We start from the raw sequence: 24233 nt of genomic DNA on the forward strand, positions 1-24233 counted from the left end.
TAATGAATGTTGCATATAAAAAGATCGATCTTGGGGTTTTAATAATAGATCGAGATTGTTCAAATTAAGATTGCAATTAATTGGGAAATCTATATTTTTAACCAGCCCAATTAAGATTGTGATTAATTTGGAAATCTATATTTTTACCTTTGTGTCCTAAAACATTGATATTTAAAATATGTTTTATGACTTTCACTTTGTCCATCCAGTATTCTGTCTGTCCGTGATGAAAAGCAATGAGCGCTGGCCTGGTTGTGGTCTGTAAATTAATGTCAGTTGGGTTTTAAAGACCTCGCATTTATAGCCAGCTGTTGAACATTACCTGTTCTGGACAGTAGGTGGGACTGTTGTCACTGGGCAGGTTTTATCAAACCATCGTTCATTGTTTTAAAGAATGAAGATGAGTTTGTAAATTTTAATAGAACAATGTTTCTGTACATTTTACAAGCTAAATGTAACAAATATTTTGTAGTTGTTTTTCATATAGCCAGCTAGGTAGCTGTCTGATAACCTCAGTTACTCTAACGTTACTTACTTAGTGTTGGGCAAATCAGTTGTTCCTATTTGAGTTCAACAAGCTAGCTAGCTAAATAATTCCTGAAGTGATAGTTAAATCGGAGATTAAATGGCTAGCTTGCTGCACCTCAGTTAATTAACCACTTTGTCCAAATTAATATGCATGTTGGTTTATAGTACATTGCTTGGAATATGCTACATATAGGCTGACATATTTAAACCAAATGATAAATAATAATTTTAGATGTAAAGTCATGCAGAATATATAAAAAAAATTAAAAAAATAAAGACACTGCCAGTCAGGAGAAGATAGGGAGCTCAAGAGGTATGACATGACACCCGACAGATCAGTAAATGAGAAATAGATTGATTTTTGCAGTTATTTTTTTAAAGGCCCAAACTTCTTATTTCAGGATTTATTTCGTTTTTTAGTTTACAAGTGAATAGTCATCCATACAATATAAATACATTAGTTGGTCATTATGGGAGTTAAGCCCCTTATTTCTTCCAACCATAGCAACATCCTGCCTGCCCCTTTATAGGTTAAACTAAGTATCCCCCGGGTTTTGGCAGAATAGGTCTTTCTTTCCCTGATTGGTGCTGCAAGCCAGAACAATGTAACAGGACAAGGAGTTTTAGAGAACTTGGAAATTACTGTTCTCCATTCAAAATCATGTTATTCTATTTCCCCACTCCATGTTTAACTATAGATTTATATTATACATATGGTTCCAATTCTACAATTTATTACTGGATTTGTGCTTCTGCAAAGCTCTTGCATGTTATTACATTTAGTGAAAAAATTCTGATAGAATTTTTGTTTACTTCACCATGCAGTGAACATCAGATTAATACTAAACATCTGCATTAATTACATTTTTAAAATGGTAAAGTCTTTCTCATCATGAACTTGTCTCCGTAGAGATTAGCTTAAACTATATGCATTTGAAAATGCAGTCAACGCACACACACAGAGACACAATGGTCATGTGTTCTGATTGTTACAGTGTTGTGTAAACAGACTTTTTAAAAAGTATGCTTTAACACAGCAATGCAATTCCTGTGCACACTGATTCAGACCACTGTGTGAACACAAACACACACACACAAAGCAAGCTGGACTTGCTGAAAAGCTGGGAAAGTTTAGCTTTTCTGTTTGTATTCGTAAGTACTAAAGCTAAGATATTCGTTCTAAGTTAGAGACTTCTTCAAAGAAAACATGGATGAGTCTATTGATTTTAACAAACTTGTCCAATAAACTCTCCTTCAGTTGAACCATTTTTCCCCTTTCTTTACTCCTTTTCTTCTCATTTCATAGTTGTCTGTTAGCCCAGTGATCAAATCATTGTGACAAGTTGACAGTCCTTTCAAAATAAGGTATATTCTTAACCAATACTAATGACAAATGTTTTTACCAATGAACACGTTTAATGTTCCAAACTGAGGCAACAAGACAATTGTACATCTTTTTTCCAAACATTTTCCATTTTTGTTTGCTAATGACACTTCAGCCCTCATGAATAGTGCATCACATGCCACAGGACGTTACAAACGATTTTTATGCAAAAATCATACCAAGTTCAGAAATATATTAACATACAAGGGTCAATACTAAACACAACCAAAAAACTTTTGAATTTATTGACCCTGTGTGAACAAACAACTATTTGTTTATTATTATTATTTTCAATGAACAGTTAATTAACAGGAGATTAGAACATGACTGATTAATGTATTAGAAAAACATGAAATATACTAAAGTTTGCAGTGCAGCTAAACTCCAGCACCTTACATTGTGCAAAATAACAACGTTATTTTGTCAGTTTAGTCAGTTGTTGTTTTTTTCTCTCTCTCCCAAAGATCAAAAATAGTTTTGTTTTTTTTAAGGGGACAATAATTTGGTCTAAAGACTACTTTCATGTTCATGGAGGTATACTAAAAAACATCATAACACATAGAAAACATATTTGTGATAATTAATTATAGCATTAGCTCAGCAAAATGATAGCAATGTTTGCTTACAACCAAATAATGACACACTTAAACAGACTGTCTAATTTCAATCCTTAATAGTTTAGACAAGATATGCTCCTAATCATCTAAAACAAAGAGGTTTGTAACATGATCTAAATGTGTAAAACAGTTTACATTGCACACAATTCCCAAATTTCCATTCTCTGGCATCTGTAAGAGAGTGTGGAACTGAAAATTGTAAAGATATTAAGCAAACACAATTCCAGTCAAAAGTTTGGACACGCTTGACTGAATATATGTTTTATTTTTTAATGTATTATATTTAAAACCTTTTGATTTAAAGGCTTATGCTTAAATGATTAAACCATATTGGTTAAACCATATAGTGAAGGAAAACCCCCTAAGTGCATAGCATACATGAGATCTCCAATACTGATTAAAAACACATTATGATGCTAGTTGAGAAAATGGCCTGATTGTGCAGAACTGTAATCTAGGCAAAGGGTGGCTACTTTAAGGAAGTTAAAAAAAAAAGTTTATTGGTTTAAAATGTGTGGTCACTACACATTCGTATATTTCCATTTGTGGGATTTCATAGATGTGATGGCTTTACTTTTATTCTCTCTGTTTGCTAGCATTTGTCCCACGTAGGTGCAGGGTCCACTTTGTGATAGTCCACATATATATATGATTTTTAAATTTTATGCTGGATGCCCTTCCTGACGCAACCCCAGTGGCTGGGGGACTCTCACTCACACAGGGCAATTTAGAGTCGCCAATTCACATAACCTGCATGTTTTTTGGACTTGTGGGGGAAACCGGAGCAAACCCACGCAAACATGGAGAGAACATGCAAACTCCACACAGAAAGACCCCAGGACTTGAACACAGGACCTTCTTGCAACAGTGATAACCACTGAGCCACCACGCTGCCTGGTGTCCAAACTTGCGACTAGTATGTGATATCCTTTTTTTCTTTACATTAAGATGTGCAAGCCCCAGTCCAATTATCATCACGAACATCTGACCTATAACGAATTATGTCATTGTACATGTGATGGAGTAATGATGTCACCTAATGTGATGATGAGGTGATATGGTTGGTTACTTAGCAGTGCCATGGTAACCGTATCCCAGGAGTGTAAAATAAACAAAGTTCTTGGCATGAAATCCAGAATTTTCCCACTTCTGAATTTTTTTATGTGATTTCAAGCCATCAGAATGATCACAAATTTCTATACATGAAATTCGAACATTACTCATCCCATTTTGTCGCTTAATGGCACGGATTATAGAGTAAAATAGTCACACTTCCATTACCGCCCTCAGTGATTAATTCCACACTCAAAATGATGGTCCCTTCAACCTAGAAGTGTTTCAATTTTGACACCAAAATAAAGAAAAAGAATCAAAGTAAAAGAATGAAGACCTAAAATGATACCAAATTAAGACTGCTGGATGCATCGCTATAATAATGGTCCATTACAACTGTTACAAAACATTTCGGTGCAAAAATAAAATTTTGTGATGACTATTTATTCCAGGTGCAAATTATTACACAAGGCAATAAGCAGCTTTTTCTTTGATGTTAAAAGACATATTTGGAATACTAGATTCATTTTATGCTAGTGTTTTGTGTGTGTGCTAGAGTTTTAAACTATTATCTGAAACATAATTAGCTCTTACTTTATAAATGCGCATCATTCCTTTGTCCGCATTGTCACAATGTCTTTTATTGGTTGACTGCAGTTTTCATGAAATACTATTGGCCAATGACCTTCCTAATCCAGGGCACAAAGCTGGACACTTTGGTGTACACACCAGGTGCGTCTTGCAGTCGACAAGCATGACCCCAAGATGTGACCCCATATACAACCCAAATTCCGCTTGCCCTCTCACACACTAATGGACCACCACTATCTCCACGGCAACTGTCCACACGGTGGTCATCGTAGGAGGAGCCAGCACACAGCATTCTACTGGTAAACTGATCAGAATAGTGTTGCTCACACTGACGTTTGCTCAACATAGAAATTGAGGCCTGCTGAAGTGTTTTTGAATATGCACGACCTGAGAAAAGGGGAGAGGGAGAGAAAATCCAAATAGATTAATTCTCATGAAACATGTAATGAAAATGTCCTGGTCCTGTTTTACTACAAAATCAAAAGAAACAAAGGGCCATTAAGAATTTTTACATTTTTCATTATTTTCATGGCATGTGTGCACATTTAACCTTCAATTCTCATTACTGCAACATGAAAAGAAAATAATAATAATTCCTATGTTTATTAAGTTATACAACAGGACAATGTCGGGGTGGCTGTGCAATGAAGCTCAGTAGAAGTTGGGTGATGCAGGAGGAAAATTACCCTAAAAATATAAGGAAATCCACTACAGAATGGCTTTAAAAAAAATTATCCACCTTTAGGAGTGCCCAGGTCAGAGCCCAGACCTTAACCCAATAGAGATGCAGTGGAATGACCTCAAGAGAGAAGTTCACACCAGACATCTTAATAATATGGCTGAGCTGAAGCAGTTCTGTAAGGAAGTCAAGCAAATTTTATTTGTATAGTGCCTTTCACAACACACATCGTTTCAAAGCAGCTTTACAGAAGATCAGGCATTAACAGACGATACAACTGTAATGTCTATAATGTAGATGAATCATCATTGTGTAATTAGATAAAATACGATTGTTAATTGTGTTTAAAAATAAGTAATTAAATAATAATTGTATTAATAACCCCAGTGAGCAAGCTGGAAAAAATAACCTTGAAAGAAACCAGACTCACTGTGGGGGCCAGTTCCCTTCTGACTAACATACAAATATTACTTATGTATAGTTAAAATCATGGTTTAAAATTATTAAACTAAGTAAGTGTTAAGGGTCAGTGTTTAAACATCGATTTTGTTTGAACTGTAAGATTAATAACAATGTCTTTGAAGTCCATCCTGGATTAACTGCATAAATTCACATAGATGCAATTGTCCTTGTTAATTGACTGATGAAGGGTTTTGTTGGCAATTGTTAGTCTATGCATTCCATTTCAAGATCATAGTCCATCAGGGATGTGAAACGGAGTTCAACCTGGCTGGTCATTTCGGTGAGGTTCGGTGTGGTCCTGTCACGTTCCTCTGTTGTCTACCCTGTGTTCTGTGTCTCACTATTCACGTTCATGTCATGTTTCCTTGTCTGCTCCGTGTTTTCCATTTCACCCGTCACCGTTCACGCTCCATGTCACGTTTTCCTTGTTGTCCGCCCCGTGTTTCACTATCCTTGTCTAAAACTACAGTTCCCACTATCCACCTGCCATCAGCACTGCCATTTTGGTTCATTGTTCTCACCTGTGTCTAATCCAGTCATCACTCCCTGTGTATTTAAGCCCTGCTTTTTGTTCACTCCCTGTCGATTGTTGAATGTTCATGTCTGGTTTCCTGTGGTACATTTGCCCTTGTTTCCTGCCCTTCGTGTTCATTCTTCCCGCTGTGTGTTCGTTTGTGTTTAGTTAAGTTTTTCCCATCGTGGACTGTTCTTTTGTTCTTGTGTTTGTTTGTTTTGCTAGTTTGTTAAATAAAACCTGCTTTTGGATCCGCAACCCCTGTCTGCCTTCTCCTGCTTCCCGCATTCGTTACAGGTCCATCCTAAATCCAAGGTTCAGACAATGGCATATGAAGTATCCCATGTCTTATGGTTGGAGTTGGCATCAGTTCATCCTCTGAAGTCCATCATAATAGACTGAAGTGATGTTTGTCTGGCACCGGCTGCATTTAGTCATCATCCTTCAGTGACACGTAGCAGTGGAGTCCAACACGAAGCAGGAATGGTGCTGGATCCAGCCGGTTCTGGTGACCTCAGGATAGGAGTCCAGAGGTTGAGACAGGGAAACAAATAAAATAATATAAGCATAGATGCCATTCAATTTATTGCAGAGTTATAAATCATGATCAATGTTTCTGGTTTCTGATTCTGGCAGACTAAACTAAAGCAGCCTAATTGTGGGTTGGAGGATAAATTAGCTGTATGCCTGGCTAAATAGAGGAGTCTTAACCTAGACTTAAACTGAGGGAATATGTCTGCATCTCGAACAGTGTTAGGGAGACTATTCCATACTTTAGGAGACAAATATGAAAAGGATCTACCTCCTTTTGTGGATTTTTATATTCTAGGAACTATTAACAGGCCAGAATTTTGCAATCGTAATGAATGTGATGGAATATAGCATGGTAGAAGGTTACTTAAGTACTGTGGAGCTAGACCATTCAAAGCTTTCAATGTAGTTAACAGAATTTTTTAATTAATACGGAATTTAACAGGTAGCCAATGTAACGATGATAAAATGGGGCTAATATGATATATTTCTTGGTTCTCATTAGCACTCTGACTGCTGCATTTTTAACCAATTGAAGTTTATTTATTGATCTTGCTAGACATCCTCCCAGTAATGCATTACAATAATCTAGTCTTGAGGTCATGAACGCATTAATTAGTTTTTTGGCATAAAGAGAGCATGTGCATTAATTTAGCAATATTTCTTAGGTGGAAGAATGCTGTTCTACAAACATTGGTAATTTGATTTTCAAAGGATATATTGGTATCAAATATAACACTTAAGTTCTTCGCTTTTGAAGATAATGTAACAGTACACCCATCGAGAGTCAGATTATATTGTAGTGGCTTTTTTTTTTTTTTTTTTTGGTCCAATAATTAGTACCTCTATTTTGTCAGAATTGAGTAGATGGACATTTCTGGCCATTCAATCTTTTATTTCATTGATACACTGCTAATTTCGAGAATTGTGAAATCTCATCAGGTTTTGAAGAAATATAAAGTTGTGTATCATCAGCATAGCAGTGGCAACTTATTCCACGATTCCTGATAATATCTCCCAGTGGAAGCATATACAAGGAGAAAAGCAGAAGCCCTAAATCTGATCCCTGTTGCACTCCATATTTTACTTTTGTTTGGTTTGACAATTCCTCATTTACATAGACAAAGTGTTAGCGGTCTGCTAAATATGACCTAAACCATGCTAATGCAACTCCATATATGCCAACATAATTCTCTAGCCTATTCAAGAGAATGTCGTGATCTATCGTGTCGAATGAAGCACTAAGATCTAAAAGCACTGGAAGCACTAGAAGAGAAATGCAGCCGCGATCAGATGATAAGAGCAAGTCATTTGTAACTCCGATAAGTGCAGTCTCTGTACTGTGATGATGCCTAAATCCTGACTGAAATTCTTCGAATATACTTTTTCTCAGTAGAAATGAACATATTTGGGAGGATACTACCTTTTCTAGTATTTTTTACATAAACGGGAGATTTGAAATCAGTCTATAATTAGCCAGTTCTCCAGGATCAAGTTGTGGCTTCTTAATAAGCAGTTTGATAACTGCCATTTTAAAGTTTCTTGGGACATGTTCTAAGCATAGCGAGGAGTTAATAATATTAAGAAGAGGTTCTTAAATTACAGGAGATACCTCTTTTAAGATCTTAGTTGGTATAGGATCTAACATACATGTTGTGGCTTTTGATGTTTCGATAAGTTTTGTTAGCTCTTCATGACCTATGACAGAGAAGGATTGAAGTTGCACGTGAGGAAAATTATTAGACACTGTCTTCTGAGGTGCTATGACAGATGATTGCATAATTCCAACTTTATTTCTGATTATTTAAATTTTATATGTAAAGAAATTCATGAAGTCATTACTCTTGTGCTGCGATGTAATATCTGGTTCTTTTGAGGCTTTATTCCTAACCAATTTAGCCACAGTACTGAATAAACATCTAGGATTGTTGTGGTTATTTTCTATGAGTTTACTAAAATATGCTGACCTGGCAGCTTTTAGTGCCTGCCTGTAGCTACAGACACTATCCTTCCATGCACCACAAAATACTTCTAATTTTGTATTTTTCCACATGCTCTCCATTTTCTGAGCTGCTCTCTGGAGAGCATGAGTGTGATCATTGTACCATGGTGCAGGGCTTATTTCTTTAATTTTCTTTGAAGTGGGGCAACAATATCAAGAGTGCTAGAGAAGACTGCATTAATATTTTTTGTTATTTCATCAAGTTCTTCTGGGCTTTGGGGTTTATTGAGTGTATGAGATAGATCTGGAAGATTATTAGTGAAGCTATCTTTAGTGGTCAACAGAATAGTTCTACCTGAACGATAGCATGGTGTAGATTGAGTAACATTAGATGATTGCAGCATAGAAGAGATGAGGTAAAGATCCGAGATGTCATGGTTCTGCTGCAGAAGTTCTATATTATCAACAACAACTTCATATGACAGAATTAAATCTAGCGTATGATTATGGCAATGAGTTGGTCCTTTTACATTTTGTCTGACTCCAAGTGAGTTGAGAATATCGATAAATGCTAATCCCAATGTATCATTTTCATTATCTATGTGAATGTTGAAGTCACCAACAATTAAAGCTCTATCTATAGTAACTACAAGATCTGATAAAAAAATTAGCAAATTCACAAAGGAAATCAGAATAAGGCATGGGTGATCTATACATTGTAGCAAGGACAAAAGATGACAGAGATTTTTTTATTTATATCTGACGGTGTCACATTAAGCATTATTCGTTCAAAATACTTACATTTAAATCCTGTCTTCTGAGTAACACCAAAAACTTCACTGTAAATTGTAGCAACACCTCCTCCTCGACACTTCAGACGAGGCTCATATTTATAACAATAACCTGGGGGAGTAGATTCATATAAACTAATATATTCATCCGGTTTAAGCCAGGTTTCAGTCAAACATAGTGCATCCAATCTATGATCTGTTATCATTTCATTAACAATTAGTGCTTTGGTAGAAAGAGATCTAATGTTTAGTGCCCTATTTTTATATGATGTGTATTTTTAATTTGTTTGTTTTGTTCACGTTTGACCGTAATAAAAAAATTTTTCAAAATCATTTAGTGAGGGTATTGTGTTTGGTAGTTCGGGGGAACAGACACAGTGTCTATGAGACATCTAGGCGATACAGTCTCTATGTGTTGTAGTTTATGTGACCTGTGTGACATCTCAAGACAGCTAGCAAACATTCGGATTAACCAGTTGTCTGCTTCCTGACCTGGGCCCCAGTTAGTCAAATACTATCATTATTAAGACTATGAGCCAAATTACTAGAGAGGAGAGTGGCACCATCCCTGAAGGGATGGAGTCCGTCTCTCTTTAGCAGGTCAGGTCTACCCCAAAAACTCTTCCAATTGTCTATGAATCCTGTTTTATTCTTCAGCTGCAACGAGTAGGGAGGGGACCAGAGCATATTACAGTGTCTGACATCGTTTTTGCAAATTTACCGCTTTATCACTTTAACATTATCTTTAGTGATCTCTGACTGGCGAAGCCGTACATCGTTAGTGCCGACATGGATAACAATTTTAGAAAATGTACATTTAGCATTAGCCAGCACTTGTAAATTTTATTTGATGTCAGATGCTCTGGCCCCCGAAATGCAATTAACAATAGTGGCTAGAGTCTCTATTTCCACGTTCCTTAAAATAGAATCGCCAATAACAAGGGCTCTATCACTGAGTGGGGAGAATCGATTGGAAACCCTAACAGGAACGGGAGAGTTGTGTCTCTTTGCTGAGCGAGTATGCTGCCAAGACGTCACCCAAATGCAATGGAACCAAAGTGTGTATGTTGCTCTCTGTACTACTCGCATCCGAAACAGTATCTACCGGCTTCTCTTTCTTACTGACCTCCACAAGCGTTTGGATGCGAGTCTCTAACTCATTAACCTTCTCCGTCAGCCTGACTAATTCCTTAAATTTATCACATGTGAATCCCTCACTGCTGACGGAGGAGGCTATTGTAAACATGTGACATGCAATGCAGGAAGAAATAACATGAGCGGATGCCATGACTTACCGCAAACTGTTTGTTGTTGGTTGTTCCTGAGCGGTGAGGGTGAGGATTTGAGATTGATGTGACTCCCTCACGCAATTGTTGGTTGTTGTTGGTTGTTCTTGATAAGCGGTGCTTTGAGATAGATGTGTTGGGCCTCATGTATTCAGATACAAGACAAAGGCAGGCCTAACACAGTCGTAAAGTCTGACTGAGGCCCACAAAAACATAAAAAGTCATACATCTTACTGATATAAACCACGTCAAAATCAAACAAAGGGAGTACAAAACCGACTACAAATCCCAAGAAGCCTTGCTCACTTTACAACTGTGTGAAATTCCAAAGGATCGAACTCTCAACTCCTATTGGATGAGGCACTCAACAGAACGCAGTAGAAATACATCGGAAATCGTTCTGTTCCTGGCTTCCAGTGACTGTGCTCGTCGTGCATAGACGCAGTTAATCGCTGCTCTCAGGTGATGCCTCGTTGCACAAGGAAGTAACGTGCAACTTGAAACTGCAGCCATACAATCTCCATCTTGCTGGACGAGTTGAGATTACATTGTGTTCCACCGAACACTGTAACGGATCTGAAGAAGACCGCCGAGCAATCTTCATCCGTTTGCCTGCAGAAGTGAAGAAGGAAGAATTCCCTTCCCTCTTCAATCAAGTTGACGTCGCTGATTTCTCAGCCAGCCCGCCGAGAATCAGCAGCCTTACCGCCTGCCGACAGAGCGAGGAAACGGCCTACCGTCAATCAGCCGGGCCTCGAGGAACCGAGTCTGAGTCAAACGATGGATGAACACACGTTCCTCATGCGTCCCCAAGCAATCCAAGTAAGAGGTTAATGTCTGGGCAGAGATAGGATATTTAGGTGTGTTATTCTTGTGAATAAAGTTTATTGTTTGTACAGTTTACGGACCGCCGAGTTCGCTCATTGTTGCTAATAATACTCAAGGTATTAATGTAACACTGGTATCACAAATGAGAGTTTGCTGAGTTGTAATCCAGCCACGTTGGACTGTTGTGTATTTACGCCATCGCGGATGAGACCGGCACACAGTGTTTATCCATTAAAGGACGAAAGGCCGCGGGACGGGTTACGAGCCGTTCACCACATCTCTGAATGATAAACGAACAGTTGCCTTCTCTCCCACGATGGCGAAACCGGCTTCAGCGCCCCCACTTTATTCTCTCTCTCTCTCTCTCTGTCTGTCTGTCTGTCTGCCGTACTAACCACACACGCACACGCGAACACACGCGCGCGCGACCCCTCACAAACATTTGCTAGTAGATAACTTTGTGATAAAGCTCAGCTTTGTCCCCAGGTTATCGTGCAAGCGGAGACACACTATAAACGGGCAGACGGCATTAACCGGCTTCTCTTCGCCCACATTCGCGGCCATACTCTCTGACCGGAAATCTCACATGACGTACCCTCCACGAGATTCACGTCTGCCATTTCGTGCGTGTCACTCCTCTCACACACACACACACACACACACACACAGACACACATACCGTCCTCTCATGTGTTCTAGGCTTATTTTGGTTACCATATCTAATCACGTCACTGTTTAGTTTGTAATTGAATGTCAGAAGTTTATTGACTGTATTGATTATTAATAGATATTATATTTTCAATAAACTTTGTTATAATTAAGAGAGAAGTGTTTTGGTTTGTTTTGCATACACATGTGTCAAAGGCTGGCAGGGGATGCCAGTGCTCTAATTCAACCCTTCGTTGATCTACTTTTAAATGACGAACTCAATAAGATCTACCAACTAAAAAAAAACACAGTTTCATTTAAAATAAGAAAATGCTTGTTGGGACTACTGCATGTATCCCTACATGGAATTAATCTTCTAATTAATAAAAAAATATATAAGAATGTTTACATTTACATTTATGCATTTGGCAGACGCTTTTATCCAAAGCGACTTACAGCACTTATTACAGGGACAATCCCCCTGGAGCAACCTGGAGTTAAGTGCCTTGCTCAAGGACACAATGGTGGTCGCTGTGGGGATCGAACCAGCGACCTTCTGATTAACAGATATGCGCTTTAGCCCACTACGCCACCACCACTCCTGTTCAATGTTCAATGTTGATATCATTCAGTTAAACTAAACCCAACCTACAGCACAATAGATTACAATAGCCAGGGCATTTATCTTATTCTGATGACTTGCACTGAATGTGCCAAGACAGTTTTGCCTAATCCGGACAGTAGCATCGCAATTTCGTGCTCTGTTCTCAGAAGTCCTTGGAAGGCGCGTATGCGCAAACCTAGTTGTCATGGCAACTGAATAAACAAAACCTCGCCTGGTCAATATTTACTTGTGAAGTGCAAGTCAGACAGAAACTAAAAGAAGGAAAGACATTATATTTATTTTTAAAAAAATTTAACGAAAGTACATTTAAATTTTGTGCGATCTACCAGCATTGCCTTTGCGATCGACGTATTGGGCACCCCTGATCTACGGACATCAATTTTCCTAAGAGAATAATCTAATATTGAGACTGTTGTACTGTCTTGGTTATTAGTCCCTGATTCCAGGGTTGTGCCCCGTCGACATTAATCCTAATTAATATTCTATTAATTATGATAACTGACAATTATCTTTGATGATTGTTGTAAAAGGATTAAAAAAGCTCAAATTGATTCTAATCAATGTTCTATTGATTTTAATAATTGATAGTTATCTATGATAATTATTAATAACTGCTAATAACCAAACCCTCTCCTAAACTGTGAGCCCTACAGATGCAATAATCTATGTACCGCAGAGGAGAAAAAACTGTGCGCGCTGAAAAAAAATGCACGCAGTTTAATCGCGATAAAAATAGAACGCGGTGCAGGTGGAATATGTGTGCAGTTGAATCGCGATAAGAGAATAATACGAGGGAAAACCCGATGCGTGCTTAAAAATGGCAGATGTTAAGGATTAAAGGCTGAAAACAGATATATAACGATAAAAACTAGAAGGCTACAAACACAGACTCTAGCAAGGTGCCAGCAGCAACAGGTAAAATACACGCAGATGAATCAGTAGAATAGCGGAAAAACCTAAAATGCGGTAAAATGACAAAGGATATAATGATGAACAATGAATAACGATGAACATTTGAGAATAAGAATAAGCAATGCGAAGCAGCCTAAGCAGGCTACAAACAAGCACTTGTGCAGCGTGCCATCAGCAACAGAGTCCAGTGACTGGACTTCTGGATGGTCCAAAATTCCTTCTGAACATTGTGCAGGTCTAATCCGCAGCTACCGGAAACGCTTGGTTGATGTTATTGCTGCTAAAGGAGGATTGACCAGTTATTAAATCCAAGGGTTTGCTTACTTTTTCCACAGCACTCTGAATGTTTAATGGAATGTGTTCAATAAAGATTAGAATTGTTTGTGTGCTTTTAGTTTAAGCACACTGTGCTTTGTCTATACTTGTGACTTTGATTATGATGAGATCACATTTTATGAGCATTTAATGCAGAAAACCAGCTAATTCCAAAGAGTTCACATACTTTGTCTTGCCACTGTATGTATGTGTATTTCATTATTTATTATTATTATTCATTTATTTTGAGATGATTGAATATGACCAGGCCATTTTATTGACAGATTACGTGAGAATCACTCATATACGTACTGAAAATGTACAGTCTTCCTCTTCTAGGATAACGGACCAAAAATACTGATGACTCATGATAATCTAATCGTATTTTTGTCCAATCAAATGCTCTATGGAATAAAAATGACCCTCTTTATGCCACAACCAGCAGGTTGATTAAAAGCAAAACGTTAGGGACTCGCAGCCTCACTTTCTTTATACAGTATGGAAAAAAAACATGAAAGTGCATGGTGAATGCAGCTAACATTATGGCAAACATATCCTTTTGTGTTCCACGGAGGAAAGAAAGGGGTAGTAAATGATGCCAGAATTTTAAGTCAAGAGAGTGCTCTATCCTGTTCACTTGTATGCATGCGCAGAAATCATTTCTCGAAGCCTGGAAGCGCTTAGGCTTGTCTGTTCACATATGCAATGTGGTATGCAGTCACTTTTCTGCCAGTGTAATCACACACTTCATTCATCTTCTTACTTGGACTACTTTAATATTCTGTTCTGAATAATAAAGTCCACTTACTGAGAAAGGAATACTTTAAGAGAGAGGGCTGATGAAAATCAAAAACTCATGCAAGAAATTCACTGGTGATTTACAAGAGAGCACGACCCATTCGAATTAAAGCCCATTATCAAAGCATGTCAAAGATCCACACGATAATCTGTATATGCTTGACAATGACATTGTGATTACACACTACATTTTCTTGATGATTTTCTCCTGCTGTTTGCTGCCAAGCCCTGACTAAGAATGTTGTGTGATAAACATCTGTGTGGCAGTTAACTACTGTTGTGTTTTTCTTTTTTGATGAGACTAGGCGGCTGGATAGATGTGCCCATAGAGGAGATCTGTGTGTTTGTGTCCAATTTGCTTTAAAGCTTCTACAATGTAATAATAAGGCAATAAGCTGAAATTGAGAATTTCCAATTTCATTGGAATTTCTTTCTTTTCTCATCTTATAGGAAAGTGGTTCTCAACTGGGTTGTCGTAAACCCAAATGGGTTTCAAGTCTATTCTGGTTTAGTTCTGAAAACAATGCAAGAAACAGTGTGTGAACTGAGGGGGGCTGAATTAAGTGTTAAAAGGGCCACAATTCTAGAAAAAAATTCTAGCTTAGTTTTTTGCTCTGATATGCATTTTCAGCTGTGAGGCCTTATATAGACAAGTGAGTGCCTTTCCAAATTATGTACAATCAATTGAATTTGCCACAGGTGGACTCCAATCAAAGTGTAGAAACATCTCAAAGATGATCCAGAGAAATAGGATGCACCTGAGCTAAATTTGAAGTGTCATAGCAAAGGAGCTGCCCGGTGTTTGGAAGCCTTTGGGGGATGCCCTCTGCGAGCAGACTGGGTGCACGGAGCAAGGTAAGTGCTTCAAGTCTTCTCTCAGCACCAAAGCCTCAGGACGAGCTTTTAACACCCAATGCAACACTACCAGCTCCACCCCGCTGTGAAGCCCCACCAGGTACGTCAAAAACGATAGTTCCCCTAGTGCCCCTCGCACGGATCTTGGCATTCACTTCCCAACCCGTCGCGCTGTCTGGCCAGGACCATGCGACTCGGCTATGCAATCCAGTTCGCCAGGCCCAAGCCCCCTTTTGGTCGTGTCCGATTTACCTTTGTGCACGGTGAAGACCCCAACACCCTACTTCAAAAACACGATAGAGCCTGTTTCTCCAGCCGAGATGAAGGGTTACTACAGCCCTTCATTGTACCCAAGAAAGGCGGCAGCTTACGACCGATCCTGTACTTGCAAGTTTTCAACCGGGCCTTGCACAAACTCCCGTTCAATATGCTCACGCAAAGACATATTCTAACATGTGCCTGGCATCAGGATTGGTTCAAATCAGTAGACCTGAAGGACACGTACTTCCATGTCTCTATCTTGCCTTGACACTGACCCTTCCTACGGTTCGCATTCGACGGCCAGGCGTATCAGTACAAGGTCCTCCCATTTGGCCTGTCCCTGTCCCCTCGCGTCTTCACAAAGGTAACAGAGGCAGCCCTTGCACCGATAAGGGAAGTGGGCATCTGCATACTCAATTACCTCAATGACTGGCTCATCCTAGCCCACTGTGTCACGAGAGTCACTGTGCACCCACAGGGACCAGGTGCTCAGGCACCTCAGCCGTCTAGGGCTTCAGGTCAACTGGAAAAAGATCAAGCTCGCCCCAGTTCAGAGCATCTCTTTTCTCTGCATGGAGTTTGACTCAGACTCAATGAAAGTCGGTGCTGAAATGCCTCACCTTATTCAAGCCAGGCACAGCTTGCAGACAATTCCTGTGGCATATGGCATCCTCTGCGGCAGTCGCGCCACTGGAGTTGATGCATATGAGTCCACTTCAGCACTGGCTTCAGACTCGAGTCCCAAGATGTGCATGGAGCTGCAGCACATACCATGTGTTCATCAACCCCGATGCCGCCAGACTTTCAACCCCTGGACAGACATCTGTTTTCTGCGGACAAAAGTCCCCCGACAGCAGGTGTCCCGATGCGTTCTGTCACCACAGACGCCTCCAAACAGGGTTGGGGAGCCGTGTGCAACAGGCATGCAGCCGCCGGCTCCTAGACAGCACCACCATGATAGTGTACATAAATCGCCATGGCGACGTGCACTCACACTCAGACAAGGTCGTTGTCCGCCACTCATATCCCAGGCAACCTCAATACGGCAGCGGACGCGCTGTCACGACAGGGCACGCTCAGCGGAGAGTGGAAGCTCCACCCCCAGGCGGTCCAGCTGATTAGGGAGCTGTTCCACAAAGCACAGGTAGACCTGTTTGCTTCCCAAGAGACATTTTATTGCCCGCTCTAGTACTCCCTAGCGGAGGCTCCCCTCGGGATAGACCTGCTGGCACACAGTTGGCCCTGGGGTTGCGCAAGTACGCATTTCCCCCAGTGAGCTTACTTGCACAGGTACTGTGCAAGGTCAGGGAGGATGAGGAATAAGTCACTCTAGTGGCCCCCAATTGGCCCACATGGACTTGGTTCTCGGATCTCACAGCCCCTCCCTGCCTGAGGAAGGACATTCTTTCTCAGGGACGGGGCACCCTCTGGCATCCACAGTCAGACCTCTGGAACCTCCACCTCTGGCCCCTGGACAGGATGCGGAAGATCTAAGTGGCCTACCACCTGCTGTCACAGACACGATCAACCAAGCCAGAGCTCCCTCTACCAGGCAACTTTACATCCTTAAGTGGTGCTTGTTCGCAAATTGGTGTTCGTCCTGATCTGAAGACCCGCTGAGAAGCGCAGTCTGGTCAGTGCTCTCATTTCTTCTGGAGGTGAGGCTATCCCCCCTCCACCATGAAGGTTTATGTAGCCGCTATATCAGCTCACTACGATGCAGTGGAGGTTGGGAACCTGCAAGCATTCTCTGTCAGTGAAACTTGCCTGGAGTTCGGTCTGGCAGACACCCATGTCAAGGTCCTAAGACCTTGACCGGGCTACGTGCCCAAGGTTCCTACGAACCCCTTCAGGGACCAGGAAGTGAACCTGCAAGCGCTGCCCTGGGAGAAGGTAGACCCAGCCTTTTTGTTGCTGTGTCTGGTGCGTGCTTTGCGTACATATGTGGACCGCACGCATAGCTTTAGATGTTCTGAGCAGCTCTTTGTCTGCTTTGGTGGACAGCGGAAAGGGAACGCTGTCTCCAAACAGAGGCTATCCCACTGGGTCGTTGATGCCATCGCTTTGGCCTATCACACCCAGGCCGTGCCCGATTAATTTAATCACTCATATGGATTATTTTTATGCTGCCTTTATTTGCTTTTTGGACCTTTCTGTTCTTGCCACCATTCACTTGCATTGTATGGACCTTCAAAGCAGAGATATTTTTAAAAAAATCTTTGATTGTGATTAGCAAAAGAAAGAAAGGCATACACATTCAGAATAGCATGAGCCGTGAGTAAACGAGAGAATTTTCATTTTTGGGTGAACTATTCCTTTTAGTAAGTGCTAGTTAAGCCTTTTAATCACACACAAACATAAATGTGTGTCTGTCTGTCGTGTGTGTGTGTGTGTGTGTGTGTGTGTGTGTGTGTGTGTGTGTGTGTGTGTGTGTGTGTGTGTTCGGAACGCTGCCATCCGAACCTTGGTGTGACCGAGTCCGCCTGAATAGTGGGCTTCTTCCAAACGAACTCTGGCGTGGTTCAATTGATATATGCACGCAACATAATTTGCTTAATACTGACCTCAAGTATACCTGGTTCTTCTCATCATAGGAGCTACATGTATGTTGCCCGTTATAGTTCGGTACAGGCGTCAGCCGTCCTTGCAGCATATCTTCATTTGTGTGTACAACAGAGGAATTCCTGGTGCTGTTTTGACTCCCTTTTATTAGCTCTTCTTTTGTTCTAAGCTGGTAAAAATACCACCATATATACACCCAAAGAGCGCATTTAGCCCAGCAGCCAGCATAGTTTTGGATGTTCAGCAAGTTCCGTTGAAAAATATACATTATAAAAGCTTCCAAACAGGTTGTGACTTTTTCCTGATGCCTTTTGTTTTGTATCTTTAGGTTTGGTGTTAAAAATGCCTGTGTGAACACTAAGTGAACAGGACTAAATGTATCATTTTCTTTTTTTGGTCTGGACCAAGAGAACCAAACTACAAGTGTGAACACACCCTTAAACATTGGGCGAAAATGACACAGAAAGAGAGTGATTGTTTTAGACAGAAGAAACTATGCTGTCTCAGTGAGATCCTTTTACAGTGTGTGATCATATATTTACATCTCTCAGTTCTGCTGTCTGATCACATCTTATGCCTGTCTGCTTACGCTACTGAACAGAGCTAAAAACACCTCTCTCATCTTACACACACACACTTAGAGTTCCATCTCTAATTAATCTGAAAGCATACATCAATTCAAGACAGACAGCTAAGGCTTAAGGTTTCAAGTTAATGCTTATGACTGTCATGTTGTACTGGAAACGTGCCTGTCTCTAAAAACAATTGGAATTCTGATAATATATTAAGTACCACTGTCAATTTAACATGTTAATTAGGCGCAATTAATTATAAACTAAAACAAACACATTAAATCGCAAAATTTTCACAAATGACCAATTCATGCCACCTTACCCATATGTAAATTCCATAATAAGCAATTTTCCTACTATCTGAGCAATTCAAGCTTGAAGTACCACCTAAATGCAAAACATATTATTTGTATGAATTACGCAGTCAGTGCAGCCCCTTCTGCTACAAGCAACATGCCTTGTCCAAACCACACTTACAGAGATCAGGCAGCATAATATGAGTAGGGAGCCATTCACACAGACATGTTCTTGTGTTCAATGATACAAAAATTAAACAATATGAGTAGGGAGCCATTCACACAGACATGTTCTTGTGTTCAATGATACATAAATTAAACAATATATTGACTGCTATAACTACTTTGGTATATTCAATGCTTAACTTGCCAACCACTATAATGTAATGTCCCTCAAAATGATCTTACTTTGAGGGGTTTTCTCAGCAAAAAATGTTTAATATGCAAACAATTGCAATTATTTCAATTTTCAATACATTTTCAATAATTTTTAATTGACCGACTGCCCTAATATGAAGACATGCTATAGTGGATGTGTATTATAATCCACTTAATAGTGTATATGGGAATGTTTGTCAATATGTATGTGTTAGTGTTTGTTAATGGATGAATGGTGTGTGTGTGTGTGTGTGTGTGTGTGTGTGCGTGCGTGCGTGCGTCAAGGCTTCTCCTACCCGTGTCCCCCCAGCCTGTGATGAAGCAGTTGCCAATACCCTTTGCCACTCTCTCCTTCCGAACTGGCAAGCAGGCAGGCAGAACAAAACGACTCAGCCTGACGCACTCGTCTGCAAGACCCCAGTGAGCTCTGTGGCCAGACACACGCACTAGTGCCAGGTCATAGTCATTGCTGTCAGCGTGGTAGTGTGGGTGAAGGATGATCTTCTCCACAGCATACTCTTCCTCATACGCCTCAGGAACCAGAGAGTGATAATCACCTACACGAACTTTATATAGCCCAGTGCTGTTACCATACCTGAGAAAAATCATATAAGAGAGACATAACTACACTCAGATTCAGACTAGCCAAAATATCAGCCAGGCACATTAATAGGTTGATAACTGTGCCCGCTTGACTGATTGTGTTAGTTCCAAAATGTACTAACAGCCATGTCATTGCTAAGAATGGGTATGGTACTTAGGGAATGCTTCCCTGTGATTTATTTATTTATTTATTTATTTTAAATAACTTTGTAACATCTAAGTGTCACAACCTATTTTACCTCTACTTCTCATCTAACTATCCGAGTTACTACTAACATTGGGAAATAATGCAAGTTTAAAGTGCTATAATAATTGTAACAGGATTGCATCATTAACATTTGAAGACCAATACCCTGACATCAACACAAGGCAAAAAAAGAATGGAAACAAATAATACAGGAAGTATAGTAGCACACTGCAAATAGGTGAGTTTTTAATTGTAAACAAAGGGTACATTCAAACGGACACATTTTGTAAAAAATTGAGTTACAACTGAAATTGTGCCTCTTAAACTATGAGCTGTCCTGTGACAGAAGGATTTTGCTGAAAACTATGCTCAGATTCAGATAAAATGAATTTAGACAATTTTATAATGGACATTTGGCTGGAAAATAAAACTTTTAAGCCACTTCTCTCAGTTTTAATGAATGTGTTTAAATGCACACAAATACGCTGAAAACAACCAAAAATATAGCTTTTTCAAACAAATCTGAGAATGTTGGTAATGTTGTAAAGTCAGAAGATGTTTACATACAGAGTAAAATGCTTCAGAATTTCATGACCTCACCCTGATAAAAGAACATGGTTTGAGGCATGTACATGACCTTAAACATTGTTTGCATTTTAAGCATTATCGGTGTAAGATCGTGCATGTAAACGATCTCACTCTTGGTGTAGCTACTGCGTTTGTAAGGTAGTGTAAATGTGTTTTTAAAATAAATATTTTTACTTGACACACCAACTGAAATAAGGTATGTGATGCCCGTCTGATGCATATTACCCCCAAGTCCTCTAGACAAAATGCTAAAAGAAATGCCTTTTCCCATTCCATGGATAACACTAATTTTCTTTTTCAAATATATTTGAGTGAACTGAGTAAAAAATTATTTCATTTTTATTGCAGCAGTTGTGTGTACCAGTATATCTCCTTTGCTAACATTAATTTAAATATAAGCATTATATTGGCCATTTGCCACACTGGTCTCTAGGTCTGTAGTTTTAGCATTGATTATTGAAAAACAAAAAATGTATCCTATTTCACAGCCTTAAATTTATTCATTGAATTATCATCAGAAATGTTAAAGGGAAACATCACAGGAGTGTAAAACATTTAGGGGGAATCCACTTACAATGAATTGCGCCTGGTAAAAGCGCCGGATTCACTTAAGGAATTATGCAGCTCAAGCAACGGCACAATTGTGCCCAGAAAACCTGTACTGAATGCAATTTGCATAAGCAATTCTGATCTTGCGGTACATAGTGGATGATGCAGCCAACCACCGTTTTCTGATACACTCTGCAAGGACTGAACAGCATTACTCACTACTGTGATTTATACACCTGAATCATCTCTTTAACAGGCTGAAAGTGCGCTTGACTACACCGCGCATCTGGAGATATGCCAGGTTAACATCTTCTTCATACTTTTGATGAACTACTGCTGATATGATTGACAGAAAATGTACAAAACATATTTTAAATAAAATGTGTTTTACCGCCTACTTTCATCTGGTTGTAATAGCAGTAGTTATAGTAAAATGTAGTAAATTATTACTAAATCGTGGCGAGCAAATTTTGTGAATTTTTATGTTTACGTAGAAAGGAGGCATGTTGGCATGGAAAGGAATGCCAATTAATTAAATACTGAAGAGGCAACGCGCAGTTTCAGCGCTGATTGTGCCAACTTAATCTAGATTGCGGGTGGATATCGAATACCATGCAGCTTTTTGCGCTGAAATACCACACATAAAATTGACGCAACTGTTAAATTCATGTATTATGATGTGAGAGCACGAATGTTTTATGACTTTGCTTTGTGCCACTCAAAACACATTCTCCTCACATGACAAATCAGGTCCCTTCCTCAGGAAGTTCATGTTATCTGATCTTGTGGCCCCAAAGCCAAACCATGTGCTCATACAACCACAGCCAAACATTCGCAAAATACACTACCGGTCAGTTAGTGAAAGCAGAGACATACAGGAAGTCTTACTATTCCATTAGCACAACACCATAACATATAAACACAAAGGTGGAAAGTCCCTTGTGCTTGCCAGTCTTTTAAGGGTTTCTTACAATGGTCAGATATTGCAACATGCAAAAAATGATGTAAAATAATTGAAACTTAAGCCTAACAGATGAATACGAATGCAACTGAAAGGACTTAACAAAACCAGTAATCAAGAGCTTTGGTTTTAATATTTTTATGTTTGTATTTATTTTTACTATCAGTGACTGTGTGCGTATGCCCTCATGTCTGCTTGTTAATGATTGAAACCATTGCTGTGTAATGGAAATATGTATCTGGTGCCAAAGAGAGGGACAGCAGTGTCCCATTACACAGTCAGGCCTTTTCTGGAAAAGGGATCTGTCCTGTCCGGAATGAAACACTTGGCAGTAGCCAACAACAGGATCAGCACCACATTCCCAAAGCCTCTCTTCATCGTGAGGTTCCGGAAAGGGCAGGTCTGAGCCTGTGACACAGTATATATATTGAGCTTTGGATGTTCAAAATGCTCACAATTCTTTTTTTCTTCCCCTTTATTCACCAATTTGGAATACCCAATTCACAATGTGCCCAATTCCCTAAATCCTTGTGATGGTGTAGTGACGCCTCAATCCGGATGGCGGAGGATGAATCTCAGTTGCCTCAGTGTCTGAGACCATCAAACTGTGCATCTTATCATGTGGCTTGTTGAGTGCATTACCGCTGAGACGTAGCACATGTGGAGGCTTCACGCTATTCTCCAAGGGCATCCACGCACAACTCACCACATGCCCCACCAAGAGCTAGAACCACATTATTGCAACCACGAGGAGGTTACCCCATGTGACTCTACCCTCCCTCGCAAACAGGCCAATTTTGTTGCTTAGGAGACCTGGCTGGAGTCACTCAGCACGCCCTGGATTCGAACTCATGACTCCAGGTGTGGTAGTCAGCGTCTTTACTTGCTGAGCTACCCAGGCCCCTGATTTAATTGTAAAAATACAATCAATCAGTGATTAATGGGATAGCTTATCTGTCCTCATTTACTCACCCTCATGTTGTTCCAAACCCGTATGACTTTTTTTTTCTTCCATGGAGCACAAAGGGAGAAATGGGAAACTGATAGCCTGTATGGAAAAAAGATGCAATGAATGTGAATGGTGACTGAGGCAAAAATTTTGCTTAACATCTCCTTTTGTGTTCCATTGACAAAAGAAAGTCATATGCATTTGGAACAACATGAGAGTAAATGACGACTACATTTTATTTTTGGATGAACTATCCCTTTAATTGGTGCGCAGATCTTCATCAATCTCAACCAAGTATGAACCGGCTTTCCACACCATTTGAGCAATTAATTTCATGATTTTAGCAGTTGTTTTTTATTATTGAACAAGGATTTATTTGTAATAAATTTTTGATAGAGACTGAATTCACAAAGAGCAATTTCTAGACAATCTCATTTTTCAGAAAATAAATTATATTCACTTTATACATTTCCATTACTTTTTAGATTGTATTAATTTCCATGATTTTTCTAGGTTGTCCATAGCTATAGAAACACTGTATAGAGGTAGTTCAGTAATACACCAAGATTCAGAAGCCAGAAGGTGGATATGTTCAATCAAACTCTAGATTGTATGTACATTACCACAGTTCTGTCATTAGAGCTTACAGTACATAAATACCTACTGTACATTTCACACTGGTTGTAACCTCAGAGTTTAATTATGGTTGGTCAACAGCCAGGACTGGGCATACAGCGTAAAAATAGTTTAGCATTAATGTGTGTGTGTGTGTGTATGCAGGTTTAAGTGGTTTACGAGGACTTTTTTTAGGTTATAAACCGGAAATGACAAGGGTATTATGCAATAAATGTGGTTTATGAGGACATTTCTAGTGTTTCCATAATTCAAATTGCTTAGAAAACATATTCAGTTATGTTTTATTTAAAAAGTAAAAATGCAGAAAGTTTTTTGTGAGGGTTAGGGGATAG

The 24233-nt window shown here is 39.6% G+C and overlaps 1 protein-coding gene across 1 annotated transcript in view; it reads right to left on the reverse strand.

Moving 5' to 3' along the window:
* Positions 1–1961: 1961 nt before the first annotated feature.
* Positions 1962–24233, reverse strand: part of LOC127644143 (neurotrypsin-like) — a 65643-nt gene continuing 43371 nt past the window's right edge. Inside the window, exons 12-13 of the mRNA XM_052127170.1 lie at positions 19725–20023; positions 1962–4560 (exon numbers count right to left, since the gene is read on the reverse strand). Of these exons, the coding sequence (XP_051983130.1) occupies positions 4253–4560; positions 19725–20023 (607 nt within the window). The 3' untranslated portion in view covers positions 1962–4252. The remainder of the gene's footprint in view (positions 4561–19724; positions 20024–24233) is intronic.

Source organism: Xyrauchen texanus, chromosome 5 (assembly GCF_025860055.1).
Source record: "Xyrauchen texanus isolate HMW12.3.18 chromosome 5, RBS_HiC_50CHRs, whole genome shotgun sequence".
In the NCBI taxonomy this organism is placed as follows: Eukaryota; Metazoa; Chordata; class Actinopteri; order Cypriniformes; family Catostomidae; genus Xyrauchen; species Xyrauchen texanus.